The sequence below is a fragment of the Phaethon aethereus genome (assembly GCF_964289735.1).
Source record: "Phaethon aethereus genome assembly, chromosome: W".
Lineage (NCBI taxonomy): Eukaryota > Metazoa > Chordata > Aves > Phaethontiformes > Phaethontidae > Phaethon > Phaethon aethereus.
In genome coordinates this window covers 37,747,173-37,764,708 of record NC_138581.1, presented here as the reverse complement: position 1 = coordinate 37,764,708, position 17,536 = coordinate 37,747,173, and the positions used below count along the sequence as shown (strand labels likewise).

Here is a 17,536-nt window from a genome sequence, read left to right as displayed (position 1 = left end):
AGCCTGGCAGGGGGAGGATAGAGGACCCCCTTTGATCTTGTTTTTTTCCTGGTGGCTGTTCCTGCTTCTGTCTCAGGGAGGGCAGGGCATGGTTCCACGAGTCTATCTCTTTCTCAGACTCCCTGATGCTCCTTAACCTTTCTACCTCCTCTCGTAGCTCTGCCACCAGGCTGAGCAGATCATCCACCTGGACACACCTCACACAGCTGTTCTCACTACTTATGAGGAGCAGCTAAGGACTCTGGGTTTGTCTGGTTTGGAGAAAAGGAGGCTGAGAGGTGACCTCATTGCTCTCTACAGCTTCCTGAGCAGGGGAAGTGGAGAGGGAGGTGCTGATCTCTTCTCCCTGGTATCCAGTGACAGGACACATGGAAATGGTTCAAAGGTGCACCAGGGGAGGTTCAGGCTTGACATCAGGAAGCATTTATTTACTGAGAGGGTGGTCAAACACTGGAACAGATGTCCTAGAGAGGTAGTCGATGCCCCGTGCTTGTCGGTGTTTAAGAGGCATTTGGACAATGCCCTTAGTAATACGCTTTAACTTTTGGTCAGCCCTGAAGTGGTCAGGCAGTTGGACTAGATTGTTGTAGGTCCCTTCCAACTGAATTTTTCTTTTCTTTTCTTTTCTTTTCTTTTCTTTTCTTTTCTTTTCTTTTCTCTTCTCTTCTCTTCTCTTCTCTTCTCTTCTCTTCTCTTCTCTTCTCTTCTCTTCTCTTCTCTTCTCTTCTCTTCTCTTCTCTTCTCTTCTCTTCTCTTCTCTTCTCTTCTCTTCTCTTCTCTTCTCTTCTCTTCTCTTCTCTTCTCTTCCCTTCCCTTCCCTTCCCTTCCCTTCCCTTCCCTTCCCTTCCCTTCCCTTCCCTTCCCTTCCCTTCTCTTCTTTTAGTTTAAGAGGTTATATTTCTATATTTTTATAACAGTCCAACTTCCTTTTCCTGGGGTTATTTTCAGTGTCCACATTGCACAGTTTTTCCAGCACATATGGAGGCTATGCAACCTCTACAGTCACTGCAAAATGGCTTTACACAGATAATTTAAGACTATGTTGTTAAACAGAGTTGGCACCTCCAAAACTTTAAGCACCTCTTTTTTATTATTTTTGTGCTCTTTAATTGTAGTAGAATCCCATTCAAATAGCACTACTTTAATTGTTCTAAATGAATGTCTCTCAACTTGAAAAGGGAATAGAGCTCAGTAGAAATTTTTCATAATATAGCTGGGATGGGGGAGGTGACAATCACGTTTGTAGTTTAAAAAAAAAAAAAAACACAACTGCCAAAGAACCCAAAATCCCATAAATGTCTTTTAGTGAACTGTCTTTTTCTTTCTGCCTATTCTTTATTTCTTATAATTTTGCAACCCTTACTGTACCTCATTAAGAGAAATCCTGAAGTAATGCTTCTCTGATTTAACATAATAGGGTTTTAATTTTATAACTAAAGAGAGAAAACACTTTAAAACTATTAGCTGCCATGTCTATTAGAAAGTCTTAGAAATAGTCCTGATGTTGGTTATGAGTTTCTGCTGTTAGCCATTTTTTTGAACATTGTTTGGTAAATGGAATGTGGACTCGTGCAATCTTCATCATGAGATTTTTTTTTATATGTGCTGTGTTTATAGGGTTGATTTTTTGAAGATTCTAGTTTTAATCTTTGTTGGTTTTTCACTGTTGGTTTAATTGGGTCCTTTGACTTTACTGAGAACACATTTGATCTGTGCCTATGTGGAAACTTGAACTTGAACTTATAAAAAGAAATCATCAAATGCTCATGGATTTTTTCTTTCCTTTGGATTGCTGGATGCTTTTTCTGCTATGAGATTAGTCAAGTCCCTAGTCCGCATTTAGACTAATAAAATTTAGAAAAAAACATACTAGATCAAATATTTAAACAGAGTTAAGCATTAACACTCACAAAAGTTATTTTGAAAAACATTGTCTTTAACTTACTTCTTACTACTTTGGGAGTACTAATTGTCTTTTCTGTTCTGTTTTGCCTTTCAAGGTATCCAGAGAATGGCATAGTAGAAATGGACACCAAAAATCTTCGACCACGAGCAAGAACCATTCTCAAGTGGAGTGAACTAAAAGTGGGTGATGTGGTGATGGTTAACTACAATGTTGAGGCTCCAGAAGAAAGAGGATTCTGGTTTGATGCAGAAATTACCTCTCTGAGAGAAATTTCAAGGACTAACAAAGAGGTTCATGCTAAAATTTTGCTGGGGTAAGATTTCTTTGGCTTAATATGGAAAGCCTATTTGCATTCTTAAATAAGCAAACAAAACCTAAAGCTTTTAGGTTTTGTTTGCTACTCATTAGATTAACAATAATATACTGTATTTCCACAGCTGAGCCAGGTCTGGGGTTCATGTGTGAAGGAAATTCCTTTAGAACCTTTGATATGTGCCTTAATTCCCCTAGTGGAATCTCTCATTTCTCAGTAGACCACGATGAACATGCTGAGACAATACTCACCTGATTGCACTGTCCTCTTTTATTGTTGAGTCATGGAAGCGCTATCTGGACTTGTTAACCAATCATCACATCCCACATCTTCTTCCCCCTCTGTGCTGGTTCCATCCTTAGTGTGTATGGGACCCATAAATACTTTATAAGGCAATACTAGCCCCCCATTTCCACCCTTGCTTACGCAGCTCAGTGAGGGAAAGGGTGGTCATCTTGTCATGGCAGCATAAGGCCAAGACCAATGTCAATGCCTCCCACCTCCCCAAGGGTGTCAGGTGCAGAGGGGAGTTTGGTCATGGAGTGATGAAGGATTAAAATCAAGGCAGTCAATAAGGTGGTGCGTCGAGAAACCATCAGAATAGTGCGAGCCAGAAGCCAAGTAAGAATGTATAATATGATGACTAGAACAAATAAGAAACCGCTCAAAATAAGTATAAAAACTAGGGGAATGAAGTAGGACATCCCCATAGCTGTTGCAGTCCATTCTAGCAGGGATTCCTACCAGCTATGTCTCACTATTTTTTGAACACATTCCAGGATTTATTTGATCTTTGTGGTATCATGGTGGACAGCTATTAAAGTTTGTTGTGCCTGCTCCTTTGCATGTTTCAGTAGTCGATGTAACTCTTCACGTTGCAAAACACATTCAACCATGACAAATTCATACCGGTAGGGGTAGGGGTGATGTGGAGGTAGAGGGTATAATTAGTTGACAGTACTTGATAAATTATAATTGGGGCAGTATAGTTAAAATCACATCCGGATAGGGTTGTAAAATAACAGGTACATGGATTAACTAACATAAAGTAAAGTATGGTGTCATGGTTTAACCTCAGCCAGCAACTAAGCACCACGCAGCCACTCGCTCCCCCACGGTGGGAGAAGGGAGAGAATCGGAAGAGTAAAAGTGAGAAAACTCATGGTTTGAGATAAAGACAGTTTAATAGGGAAAGCAAAAGCCGCACATGCAAGCAGAGCAAAACAAGGAATTCGTTCACTACTTCCCATCGGCAGGCAGGTGTTCAGCCATCTCCAGGGAAGCAGGGCTCCGTCACATGTAATGGTTTCTTGGGAGGACAGATGCCATAACTCCGAATGTTCCCCCACCCCTTCCTTCTTCTTTGCCCTAGCTTTATATACCGAGCATGATGTCATATGGTATGGAATATCTCTTTGGCCAGCCTGGGTCAGCTGTCCTGGCTGTGTCCCCTCCCAGCTTCCCGTGCACCCCCAGCCTTCTCCCTGGTAGGCCCGCATGAAAAGCTGGACAGTCCTTGACTGCTTAGCAACAACTGAAAACATCAGTACGTTATCAACATTTTCCCATCCCAAATCCAAAACACAGCCTCTCACTAGCTTCTATGAAGAAAATTAACTCTATCCAGGCTGAACCAGGACATATGGTTATATGTAGAGTTAATATATACAGGACATGAAGATCATGAAGATGCACAACTGTTCCAGACATAGATGAGTATTGTCTCAGTTCACTGAGGTCTACTGAGAAATGACAGACTCTGCTAGGGGAATTAAGACACATATCAAAGGTTTTAAAGGAATTTCCTTCACACATGAACTCTAGACCTCACTCAGGGATGCAGGCTTCAGTGTCTACCGATTGCCATCCTTTCGTTCCTTGCCAGGCCCATTGTTGATGATCCACAGGATAGATCACGGATCTGGCAATATTAAAATAGTGAATTCCATGAGCCAGATTTTCCCATTTGTCCTGAAAATTTAGTGAACCAAGAGTCATGGGGAATTGGGATTTCTTCTTCAGAGTAGCAAGATGTCAAAGGAGGCAATCTACAAGAAAAGAACAAAATGCATCCTGTCTAGGCTACAAGCCAAGCAGCAAGTAGTTATTTGAGTTACTCTTTTCAGAATTCCTCCATACAAAACTGGTCCTAGTACCCTTGTAATTAGAGCTGTGGTGATGGTGTTGGTAGAGGGAATACATGCTCACACTGTAGTCCCTACGAGAGCTTGTGAAGGTGGCGAAAGGAGGGGTTTCTGTAATAGGTGAGTCTTAGGGAACTTCGGTACCTGCAGAATAGGGAAAGGAGAGAGGAGTGAGAACAAAATGGTTGGGACCTCAAGGCCAGACTCTGTCAGTGATAGCGGAGATACCGAAAACCCAGCACTGAATGGTAATGGATTGTGCACATCCTTCAGGAAGGGAACATTGCAAAGGACATTGTGAAGAATAAGATATAAAACCTTAAGTGTAAGGAGGCGATCCCCAAAGAGTTTGTAAATATGATAAAGGGCAAGGAAAGTGGCAGGTAAAGAATAGAATAGAGTAGAATAGAACAGAATAGAATAGAACAGAATAGTTCAGTTGAAAGGGACCTACAACGATCATCTAGTCCAACTGCCTGACCACTTCAGGGCTGACCAAAAGTTAAAGTGTATTACTAAGGGCATTGTCCAAATGCCTCTTAAACACCGACAAGCACGGGGCATCGACCACCTCTCTAGGAAGTTTGTTCCAGTGTTTGACCACCCTCTCAGTAAATAAATGCTTCCTGATATCAAGCCTGAACCTCCCCTGGTGCACCTTTGAACCATTTCCATGTGTCCTGTCACTGGATACCAGGGAGAAGAGATCAGCACCTCCCTCTCCACTTCCCCTGCTCAGGAAGCTGTAGAGAGCAATGAGGTCACCTCTCAGCCTCCTTTTCTCCAAACCAGACAAACCCAGAGTCCTTAGCCACTCCTCAGAGGATGTGCCTTCCAGCCCTTTCACCAGCTTTGTTGCCCTCCTCTGGATGCATTCGAGGACCTTCACAGCCTTCTTAAATTGCAGGGCCCAGAATTGCACACAGTACTCAAGGTGAGGCCGCACAAACACTGAATACAGAGGGATAATCACCTCTTTTTACCAGCTGGTTATACTGTTTGATGCACCCCGGGATGAGGTTTGCCCTCTTGGCTGCCAGGGCACACTGCTGACTCACACTGAGCCTGCTGTCAACCAGCACTCCCAGATCCCTTTCTGCAGGGCTGCTCTCCAGCCACTCCTCTCCCAATTTATCCTTGTGCCTGGCATTACTCCATCCCAGGTGCAGAATCGAGCATTTGTTCTTGTTAAATTTCATGCCATTAATCATTGCCCAATGCTTCAATCTATCTAGATCCCTCTGCAGGGTGTCTTGTCCCTCAAGAGAGTCAACAGCACCTCCCAGTTTAGTATCATCAGCAAACTTGCTAATGGTGCTAACTTGCCAACTCCTGCATCTAGATCATTGATAAGAATAGTGAACAGAACTGGCCCTAAAAAAAAGCATGCTCCCATTCTTGATATGAGGCTTCCACACCTTGCCACACCTTGCTACCAAAATGAGGATTGCCTTTTCAGGAATGCCCAGGGACAAATAGTCTTTCCATGCTTCAAGGTGCTTTGGGTCAAGGCCCTTTTGCACAGTCTTAGGGGGATTTTTAACTACCCGGACACAAGTGGGTTTGGTGGTAACTACAGCTGCATCTTCAAGGACATAGGAAGATAATAAAATGGGCATAGCAGAAACTACCTCTTATAATACCTGGATGCTGCACCTGTAAAGCAAGCGCCTATTGGCAATAAATGGGCTCTGAGTGGATCAGGGCCCTTTTTGACTAGTGGGTGCCACTGGGCCTCAGTGGGACATCCCCATAGGTCTTCCTTTACCATCTAAAGTGCAATTGATAACCAACCTATCTATGTGGAATAGGAAAAAGAGAAAGCTGTGACGTTGTATAAGCACTGCTCAGCAGTAGCCAAAACACTGGCGTGTTATCAATGCTTTTTTAGTCACAGATCGAAAGCACAGCACCATGCAGGCTGCTATGAAGAAAATTAACTCCATCCCAGCCAGACCCAGTACACCTGTTTAATTTTAGGAACTTGGGTTCATGTGTTACCAAGAGTGAAACTGATGTTACAGTGTGACTTGAAGTGAACATTTCTTTTTAGCTAAGAAAAAGTTTGCTTTAGTGGTGGCACCTCCTAAATTTCACCACAACAAACAGTATCATAATTCTAAAAATATTTTCTTTAAAATTATTTTAACCATTCAGATTTTAGAATGCTTTTTATTGTAAGAATGAAGGAATGTTGAATTTTTATGAATATTTCTAATGTAGGACATGATTGATTGGGAGAGAATGGCAGAATATTTTTATGATGAGCCGCAATTTAATATTTTTCTTACGTACCAGAAATAGTCGCATTTTTTAAATGTGAAAGATGTTGAGTTGGTAGCTTTTGCAAGCATATGCAAATCTGTTTTGAGTATTGCTTTTAAATTTAGGTTAATAGGAGTGATTTAGATAAAATATTTCAGTGTATTATGGCTTCTCGTGTTTCAAAATGTAGAGAAGGCATATGAATTCATTTTAGAGACAATTGTCATTTAAGAAAAAACACCCTCAAATTTAAAACAAGGCATTGAATAGGAAGTTTGAATTATTAAGCACAAACTTATCAAGGGGAGAAGTATGTTTTAAAAGAAAAAACAATCCAGAGATCTCAAGATCATAGGATAATTCAGGTTGGAAGGAGCCTCAAGAGGTCTCCAGCCCAACTTCCTTCTCAAAGCAGGGTCAGCTATGATGTCAGACCAGGTTGCTCAAGGCTTTATTCAGTCTGGTCTTGAAAACCTCCAAGAATGAAGACTGTACAATCTCTCTGCATGCCTGCTCCACTGCTTGACTTTCCTTATGGTTTTTCCATGTAATGCATTTAATATGTGTATGACATTTGGTGAACTGCAGAAATGGACTTCATGACCTTCTGCAAAACAAAACTGTCCAGAGGTTGTTATATATGAACCTCAGGTATGAACCTCTGGTTATTGATAATGTTTTTAAAACTGCTCTTTGGGGTGTGTTTTCTTAGTGGCAAAGGTTCTTTTGTGTTCCCCCCATTAAAATGGGTTAATCAAAATATGCTTTATATAGGCAAAAACAGATATTTAAGGTGGTATCTACATTATCTAATAAAAACTCTCTTTATTTCAGTTAGAAATTTTATGGGTCAATTTTTATTTTTTTTTTAAACCTAAGTGACCTAATAGTTATGTTTAAATTTTGAAGATGGTAAGTAGGTATTCTTATTTCACTACCCTCTGGAAGAAATTTGAAAAAGCCACAATAGAGAAATATTGTATTCCCAGATAGTGAATTTATTTGGCCAAATGAAGTCCATTTTCTAAGTAGAATCTTATTTATTTCAATGAGTATTCTGCCTGACTAAGTGTTCAGGCTTCATTGATGTGTTAATATATATGTAGCCAATCAACTACGACAGTATGTAGAAAGCAAAATTTTCTGAGCCCTGATGTTTCTTATGATTCATCCAGGTATAATTCTGAATCGCCTGAGTTACCCCAGTCATTCATCTCAATGGTAAAAGTACAAGATAAACTTCCAGGTATTGATAAACTTGTGTAAAGAATATAATTCCATGGGAATTACTTGATTTCAGGTATTTGGGTTTGTAAAATCAATCCTTTAGTGTTAGTGTTAGCTATTAATTATTTTCAATAAAAACTGTAATTTATCATGAGAGACTTCTTTTTAGGTGATTTGTTAAGTACTTAAGAAAAAAACTTGGCAGGCAGTAAAGGGAAGCAGGACACCTGCAGTTGTTCCATTCACTGACTCTTTTGCTCTTCAATATTATGTTTAAGAGGGCTTGAATATTTGATTCAAAATAATACAACTTTTTATTGATCTTTATTGCTTTTGACAAAAGGTGTCATTGAGTTGCTGGCACAATGACAGGAAATAACACTGTATATAGTGTATGGTGTAGAGTCAATAAAACTTGTGATGAGGAAAATATATTTTTTACTGTATTTTTGACATGCATATCTGTTATGTGGTATTTCTTTACTCATTTCTCAGTCAAACCCTAGTGGAAAAGTCTTGAAAAATTTGTCATCATTACTTCATTTTTTGTGAAACTAAGATAAATTAGAGAACATTATCAAACAGAAGAGTGAAACTGAACAAAGATTAAGAAAAAATTCATTGCAACAGCAGATCTAACCATGTATTAATAATTCTCATTTGTTCTCTATCTGCACTGCAATTAAAGGTTGTCATTGTAGTGTTTCTAAAGCCTATCCAAACTGGACTTAATGCAGCTTAAATACAAATATCAGCAAAGCTGTGATGCTATAAGTGCAGATCAAGTCTGCCCAAGTCGGTAGCAGGCTGACAATGAGAGTCACAATACCAGAAAAGTTCAAATGCCGCTTTGCCTTTTTCTTTGCTAGACTTCAAGGTTGATGAACTCTCACTTTTGCTTCACTCAATATATCAAGGCATTTGAAGGTTTGAATTTAGCAAGGGCTTCTGTCCTGGTTTTAGCTGGGATAGAGTTAATTTTCTTCCTGATAGCTGGTGCTGTGTTTTGGATTTGGGATGAAAATAATGTTGATAACATACTGATGTTTTTAGTTATTGCTAAGCAGTCGAGGACTGTTCAGCTTGTCATGCTGGCCTGCCAGCGAGAAGGCGGGGAGTGTACGAGAAGCTGGGAGGGGACACAGCCAGGACAGCTGACCCAAACTGGCCAAAGGGATATTCCATACCATATGATGTCATGCTCAGTATATAAACTGGTGGAGTTGGCCGGGGAGGCATCACGGCTCAGGAACTAACTGGGCATCGGTCAGCGGGTAGCGAGCAATAGTGCTGTGCATCACTTGTTTTGTATATTCTTTTATCATTTTTATTATCTTTTTTTTTCTGTCTTTTCCAACTGTCTTTATCTCAACCCACGAGTTCTACCTTTTTTTCCCCGATTCTTTCCGCCATCCCGACCTTTGGGGGTGTGTGAGCAAACAGCTCTGTGGTTGTTTTAGCTACCTGCCAGGTCGAACCATGACAGCCTCTCGCAATACCATGAGTTGTCTTTTTTAAATCTTTGGATTAATTCAAGGCTAACAGTAAAATCAGTTCACTACAGACTGATTATATCTCTGTCTCCAAGCAAATATATTATGATATATTGATTATGATATGATAAATTCATTAGAGCAGCAATAATGGAATGTAGTGGTAAGGATCTTGAAATATGCTCTTAATCAGTGCTTTTCCAAGCATTTTTGCATTTTGTACATCTCTGTCTTTTTTATTGTGCTTTTACATTTAACCTGATGGATTTTGAGCCTATCTTCCTCATTTAGACACAATTTCTTCTTTTTGTAGGATGCTTTCTTGCCTCTTGTAATTTCCATTTCCCTGCTGTTTAGCCTTGCTTGGATTCCTTTTATTCACTCTTGAAAATCGATAGCCCAGCTCAAGTGCATCTACACCAATGCACGCAGCATGGACAGCAAACAGGAGGAGCTGGAAGCCATTGTGCAGCAGGGTAGCTATTACAGTCGCCATCACAGAAACATGGTGGGATGACTCACATGACTGGAGTGCTGCAATGGATGGCTATAAGCTCTTCCGAAGGGATAGGCATGGAAGGAGAGGCGGTGGGGTGGCTCTGTATGTTAGGGAGTGTGTAAATTGTATAGAGCTCAATGATTGTGATGACACAGTCGAGTGCTTGTGGGTAAGGATGAGGGGGAAGGACAACAAGGCAGATATCCTGCTAGGTGTCTGTTACAGACCACCCATCCAGGACGAAGAGGCAGACGAAACATTCTACAAGTGACTGGCAGAAGTCTCACAATCGCAAGCCCTTGTTCTTGTGGGGGACTTCAAGTTACCAGACGCCTGCTGGAAGTATAAGACAGCAGAGAGGAAACAGTCTAGGAGGTTCCTGGAGTGTGTGGAAGAAAACTTCCTGACACGGCTGGTAAGTGAGCCTACCAGGGGAGGTGCCTCGCTTGACCTGCTGTTTACAAACAGAGAAGGACTGGTGTGAGATGTGGTGGTCGGAGGCCGTCTTGGGCTTAGTGACCACGAAATGATAGAATTCTCGATTCCTGGTGTGTTTAGGAGTGGGGTCAGCAAAAACTGCTACCATGGACTTCCGGAGGGCAGACTTCGGCCTGTTCAGGACACTGGTTGAGAGAGTCCCTTGGGAGACAGTCCTGAAGGGCAAAAGGGTCCAGGAAGGCTGGACAGTCTTCAAGAAGGAAATCTTAAATTCGCAGCAGCAGGCGGTCCCCATGTGCTGCAAGACGAGCTGTCAGGGAAGACAACCGGCCTGGCTGAACAGGGAGATTTTGCTGGGACTGAGGAATAAAAGGAGAGTTTATTACCTTTGGAAGAAGGGGCAGGCAACTCAAGAAGAGTACAGGCATCTCCTTAGGTCAAGCAGATACAAAAGCCCAGCTAGAACTCAATCTGGCCATGGTCATAAAGGATAACAAAAAATGTTTTTACAAATACATTAACAACAAAAAGAGAACCAAGGAGAATCTCCATCCCTTATTGGATGTGGGGGGGAACATTGTCTCCAAGGATGAGGATGAGGCTGAAGTACTTAATGCCTTCTTTGCCTCAGTCTTTAATAGCCAGACCAGTTATCCTCAGGGTATTCAGCCCCCTAAGCTGGAAGACAGGGACGGAGAGCAGAATAAACCCCCCATAATCCAGGCGGAAGCAGTTAACAACCAGCTAGGCCACCTGGACACTCAGAAGTCTATGGGGCCTGATGGGATCCACCCGAGAGTACTGAGGGAGCTGGCGGAGGAGCTTGCCAAGCCACTCTCCATCATTTATCAGCAGTCCTGGTTAACGGGGGAGGTCCCAGAAGACTGGAGGCTTGCCAATGTGACACCCATGTACAAGAAAGGCCAGAAGGAGGATCCCAGGAACTACAGGCCTGTCAGCCTGACCTTGGTACCAGGGAAGATTATGGAGAGGTTCATCTTGAGGGCACTCACTGGGCATGTGCAGGACAATCAGGCCCAGCCAGCATGGGTTCATGAAAGGCAGGTCCTGCTTGACCAACCTGATCTCCTTCTATGACCAGGTGACCCGCCCAGTGGATGAGGGAAAGGCTGTGGATGTTGTCTACCTGGACTTAAGTAAGGCCTTTGACAGCATCTCCCACAGCATTCTCCTGGAGAAACTGGCAGCTCGTGGCTTGGACGGGTTTACTCTTCACTGGGTGAGGAACTGGCTGGACGGCCGAGCCCAGAGAGTAGTGGTGAATGGAGTTAAATCCAGTTGGCGGCCGGTCACAAGCGGTGTTCCCCAGGGCTCAGTTTTGGACCTGGTCAACAACCCCATGCAACGCTACAGGCTTGGGGAGGAGTGGCTGGAGAGCTGTCCTGTGGAAAAGGACCTTGGGGTGCTGCTTGACAGCCGGCTGAATATGAGTCAACAGTGTGCCCAGGTGGCCAAGAAGGCCAACAGCATCCTGGCCTGTATCAGAAATAGTGTGGCCAGCAGGAGTAGGGAAGTGATTGTGCCCCTGTACTCGGCGCTTGTGAGGCCGCACCTTGAATCCTGTGTTCACTTTTGGGCCCCTCACTACAAGAAGGACATTGAATTGCTGGAGCGTGTCCAGAGAAGGGAAATGGAGCTGGTGAGGGGTCTGGAGAACAAGTCATATGAGCAGCAGCAGCTGAGGGAACTGGGGTTGTCTAGTCTGGAGAAGAGGAGGCTGAGGGGAGACCTTATCGCTCTCTACAACTATCTGAAAGGGGGTTGTGGTGAGGTGGGTGTTAGTCTCTTCTCCCAAGTAACTAGTGATAGGATGAGAGGAAATGGCCTCAAGTTGCACCAGGGGAGGTTTAGACTGGATATTTGGAAAAATTTCTTTACTGAGTGGTCAAATGTTGGAACAGGCTGCCCAGGGAGGTGGTGGAGTCACCATCACTGGAGGTGTTCAAAAAACGTGTAGTCATGGCACTTCAGGACATGGTTTAGTGGGCATGGTGGTGTTGGGTTAACAGTTGTACTTGATGATCTTAAAGGTCTTTTCCAACCTTAATGGTTCTGTGTTTCTGTGATATTTTGATAGGTGGTATACATTTGTTCTCAGTGTCTAGCATGTTGTCTAAGTAGTCTTCACACTGCCTGTACAGATTTTACTCAATTATTTTTTAAGGAAGCTTTTGTAATTCTTTTTAATTTTCCTTTTTGAAATTGAATTTAACTTGGCTTTTCTTACTCTTGCGAAGATACTGAATTTAAGTACATCATTCCAGAGCAATGCAGTAATGCAATGAACCAGGTCTTGCACAGTGCATGAAGTCACTCAGGACCAAGTCAAGAGTTCTTCAGCTTTTGTGTATTCCTGGCTAGCTGCTCCAAGGAACCCTCATTGGCAGTGTCTAAAAATTTAATTTTGACATTGGATCTAGTACCTGATCTGTTACTGTAATGTTTCCTTTCTTCTTAATATGTCTGATGGCCTTCAACATCTCGTAATTGTTATTATCATGTTGTTTAAGTGCACAATAATGCAGTCCTAATGCTATATTTTTACCATTTAGACCTGGGATTTCAGTTTCTATAGATTCTCTTACTGATGTTTATATATATTCTTGTGGTATAACTCCATATCCAAGATAATATCTTTTTTTCATCTAACACCTTTGGTACTTGCTGCTTGAGCTTTGAAGACACATTTTTGTTGAGATGCAGAATGTTACTTCTGGTTCATTTCTCAAAATAGCTCTCATAGCTTAGTGGCATGTGGTCTAACAATTTGCTGAAACATTCTTGACCAGCTCTATTAAAGTTGACTTGTCAAAAAAACCTGCCTATAGACTTCTTGCACACACATATGGCTTATTTCCCTATAGGTAACAAAGCTTCTTAAAAGGAATCCTTGATTGATGTCATTTAGAGCCACTCACCATTGTGATTATCCCCTGATCCAAGGTCCTAGTTGAGATACAGTAGCTAAATTCAGCATCTAAGTAATCATAAACAGCAAGGTTGGATGGGACTAAATGAGTTCCTCTTAGACCATTCTTTAAGATAAACTGTACCTGTTGTTATTTCTGAAAGGCACTTGTCTAACCTGTTACTGAAGACATCCTTTTCTTGTCCCCTCTTTCTTCTTTCCCTTCTCTCCTCAAGCCAAAAATTCCATTTTGCTAGTTAATAGGGAAAGTCTCATTTGTAGCTGCAATACCTGATTTATGCTGAAATTGTCAATACAGTTTATTTCTCAACAAAGTTTTATGTTACTAGTTTAATACAGTATGCTTCAGAATTTAAATGGATGCTTATTAATAGCCAAGAATTTATTGAATTCCTGTCTGTTTTTACTTTTCCATATAGATCTGTCTAAAGTTTAAGATATATTTATATTTCTATATTTTGCATTTATACACACACGTGCACACATGCACACAAATATGCATGTATACATATATACTTTCAATTCAATATACTTTCATTTCAAAGTTTCCTGTTATTTAGAAGGAAAATGAGGCATAACTGTGTGTTGGTTTAAGGTAAAATTGCTGTTGTGGTGTGTATTATATTAGAAGTATCCTTAGAAGAATCAAGCTGGACAATGAAACATTATGTTGGGATGTTCTTCATGTGTGCCACTAACTAGACTGTACACTGTGTTTTGATATTGCTACATATTAGAGCACTGCATTGAAATTTGTTTGTGAAGTCAATAAAAACTATTTTATCATTGATAAAAGATGCCAGTTAACTATACTACTTTGCTTAGGGTTTGCCAATTATAGAGGCTAAGACTGAGAAACAGAGTTCAATGTACTTTATTATATTTTTATTTTTCAGAGGCCCAGAAGATGCAATAAATGACTGCAGAATCCTTTTTATAGAGGAAATGTACAAGATTGAAAAGCCAGGAGCTTATCCACTAACATTTGGAGATGGAGATTTCAAAAGTATGCTTTTTTTATAGTATGATTAAGACTGTTAGTTCAATATTTGAATGGCATTAAAAAATTAAGGGATTAGAGCACAGAATTAATTTAATTAAGGTTTCTTTTGTGTCTAATAAAACAGATTTTTGGTTTGAAAAGTTTTTACTATAATGTGGCTTTATTACATGGCATATTGAGAATAAATTTTTGATGTAATGTATCAACACATTAGTGCTATGAATATAATCTCATAAACAGGTAAATGGCTGATGGTTTAGATTATCTGTACGGAGTGAGTTCATAGTCTGAGATAAGTTCCTAGGCAGGTATACGAATCACAAAACTTACTATCATCTTAATTGACATCTCATTTGAGTTCTTAACAGATTCAAAAGACTGAAAAATCATTAGCTGTGTAGAGCAAGAAAGTGTCAGGCTTGTTAGAACTATGAAAAAAAAATATATATTTGATTTTAGATTATTATTTGACCACTTATGTCCTCCTGAACACTAAATACACTATGTCTCCTCCCTGCCCCACCCAAAGGGCAGTTCTCTAAAAAGCAGTTTAACATTGTATCCTAAGAATAGGAGTTATAAGACAGTGTTTATAATGGGAACACTGAGAGGTTGATCTGTGGCATTATTGATAGATATTACTGAATTTTAGAAGAAGCAAATTTATCGCAGTTTAGTTTTCATTTATAATCTAAGGCTAATATTTGTGTCATTGTATGTAGGTGTCATTAATACACAAGACTTTATTTGCAGTGTACTATTAAAGAAATGATGTCATTAAAAATCAGTGTTTTTAAAAAAGCAAATTCCATTTGCAAATGTATTCATAAAAGTAGAAATGTAATTTTCAATAAATGAAGACATTTTAAGCAAATAATTTTTTCATTGTTTATTATTTATTTTTCTCAGATTAGTCAATGAAAACTAACAAAACATTTCATTTATGTTCTCTTAGTCACTTTATGGGTGATTCTCAACATTGTAAAATAATATTTTTGTGATAAACTGGCAGTTTGAGAAATTTTAAAATTTAGAGATAGTGTAAAACCAAGTTATATCTGCTTTGCATTTATGTACCTAATTTATATATATAGAAAGAGTATATTTTTAGTTTATAAAACTGATTTGAGAGGGTATGTAAATTTGTCAATTTATTATTATTATGCTTTATTTAATTACATACACCCCTATAGTGCAGTGGAACTAAGTTTAAAGTTGTGTTTTATGTAAATGATTACTTTATCACTAACTTTAGGTCATGGATTAGGCTTCAGGCCTTATTTATTTTACATTCTATATTTTCCTGCACTGGCTCCATGTTTTATTGTATAAGAATCAAGTTTTCAGTTCCTACTCGTTTTCAGTTACTACTGTCACATATTATTTCTTTGTCTCCTTATTTGTAACCTGTTCTCAAACCTCTCACGTAATTGATATCTATAAATCTGCACCTATATGGTTTCTATGCAATTCTTGATCCCCTTTTCATTTCTTTCAGGATTATTTTTTACAAACCATCATAAGTAAGTGTAACACAACAATATTAACTTACATTTTAACCTCAAAGATTTAATTGCTAATTTGCTGCTGGCTATGTAACTTTATTCCTTTGTCTTCATCTACTTTTTTCCCCCAAAGTCCAACTTTCTCACTACACTGTTTGCTTCACTTTCTCCTGCTGTTATTCTGATCTTTTTTTTGTAAGCTGTCCTGAATTTGTTCTATGAAGCACAATGCACTATAGTTTTCTTATTGCTTATGGCTCAACTGATTTCTTTATTGCTCCTCTGTATTTGCCTCCCTAGTCCTACTCTACATTTAAAAATTAGCCATCTAAATACATACAGCTCGCTCAGTTTATTTGTATGCTAAGAAAAACAGTAGACTGGTATTTTAATAACAGTAGCTAGAATTCAAAGAGAATGAATTGGCTTGAAGGATGTTGACGTGCTGGAGCGTGTCCAGAGAAGGGCAACGAAGCTGGTGAGGGGGCTGGAGCACAAGTCTTATGAGGAGCGGCTGAGGGAACTGGGGTTGTTTAGTCTGGAGAAGAGGAGGCTGAGGGGAGACCTCATTGCTCTCTACAACTACCTGAAAGGGGGTTGTGGCGACGAGGGTGTTGGTCTCTTCTCCCAAGTAACTACTGATAGGACAAGAGGAAATGGCCTCAAGTTGCTCCAGGGGAGGTTTTGATTGGATATTAGGAAAAATTTCTTCACTGAGAGGGTGGTCAGGCATTGGAACAGGCTGCCCAGGGAGGTGGTGGAGTCGCCATCTCTGGAAGTGTTCAAAAAACGTGTGGATGTGGCACTTCAGGACATGGTTTAGGGGACATGGTGGTGCTGGATTAATGGTTGGACTTGATGATCTTGAAGGTCCTTTCCAACCTAGTGATTCTGTGATTCTGTGATATTTTAGATGAACTAAAATATGAAAAGAAAAACAGAAACTGGTCAAAACAGAACTGGTCATCAACATGTTACTTGAACTTCCATCAGAATCTAAATTTGTACTACATGCATTGGATAAGTTTTTTCCTACAAAAGAAGGGAATATGAAAGAACCTATGCAACTAAATTTTACAGTGATGGTAGGGGTGAACAGGCTCATCTCTACCCAAATAACAGTGCAAATAAAATCAATGCAATTTGAGTTATTAAAACAGTTTAAAATAGAAATGGGAAAAGGATATTTTCTGTCCCAGTCCTTCCCCTTCTTCTCACTGTGTCTGCTTTGAAGTTCCTCTGTTAGAGGACATGAGGAAACTCTTGCAAATCGATTGTTATCAGTAATAAAAATAGCTATATATTTAGTTTTTCTCATCTATCTTAATTTTTTTATTGTATCCTTTTACCTTTGTCCTAAAGTAATAGTAGTAACAGGAACCAAATATTATGTGGTAGGCCTCAAGATATATCACTTCTCCTTTTAAAAGTAAGAAAAGGCTATTCTTAATTTATAGCATTTCTGACAGTCTAGAGCTACTTGGCAGCATCAGAAAACAGTTCTGTTTACCCAAGTGAATGATATAATTAAATATTGCAGTAGTTCCAGAGAACCAGAAGATCAATTGTAAACTTCATAGGATGGTTGAAGAAAATGCAATATGGGGAAAAGAGAAGCTAATTTAAACTTTGACTCATGCTACTCATTTGTCCATTATTATCAAAGGTGTCTTGGTTCTCTAGCTCAGTGGACACCAAAGTGGGGTGCATGCACCCTAGGGGGTGTGCAAGACAATCCTTTGGGCTGCAGGAAGAAAATATTTGTCCTGTTAAAAAATGAAATGAAATTAAAT

General features: G+C 40.0%; 1 protein-coding gene across 1 annotated transcript in view; it reads left to right on the top strand.

The window, feature by feature from the left end:
- LOC309415180 (E3 ubiquitin-protein ligase UHRF2-like) overlaps positions 1 to 17,536 on the top strand; it is a gene marked incomplete at both ends in the record, with an annotated part of 157,369 nt that overhangs the window by 103,206 nt on the left and 36,627 nt on the right. The window contains 2 exons of the mRNA XM_082012621.1: positions 2,001 to 2,219; positions 14,132 to 14,241. Of these exons, the coding sequence (XP_081868747.1) occupies positions 2,001 to 2,219; positions 14,132 to 14,241 (329 nt within the window). The remainder of the gene's footprint in view (positions 1 to 2,000; positions 2,220 to 14,131; positions 14,242 to 17,536) is intronic.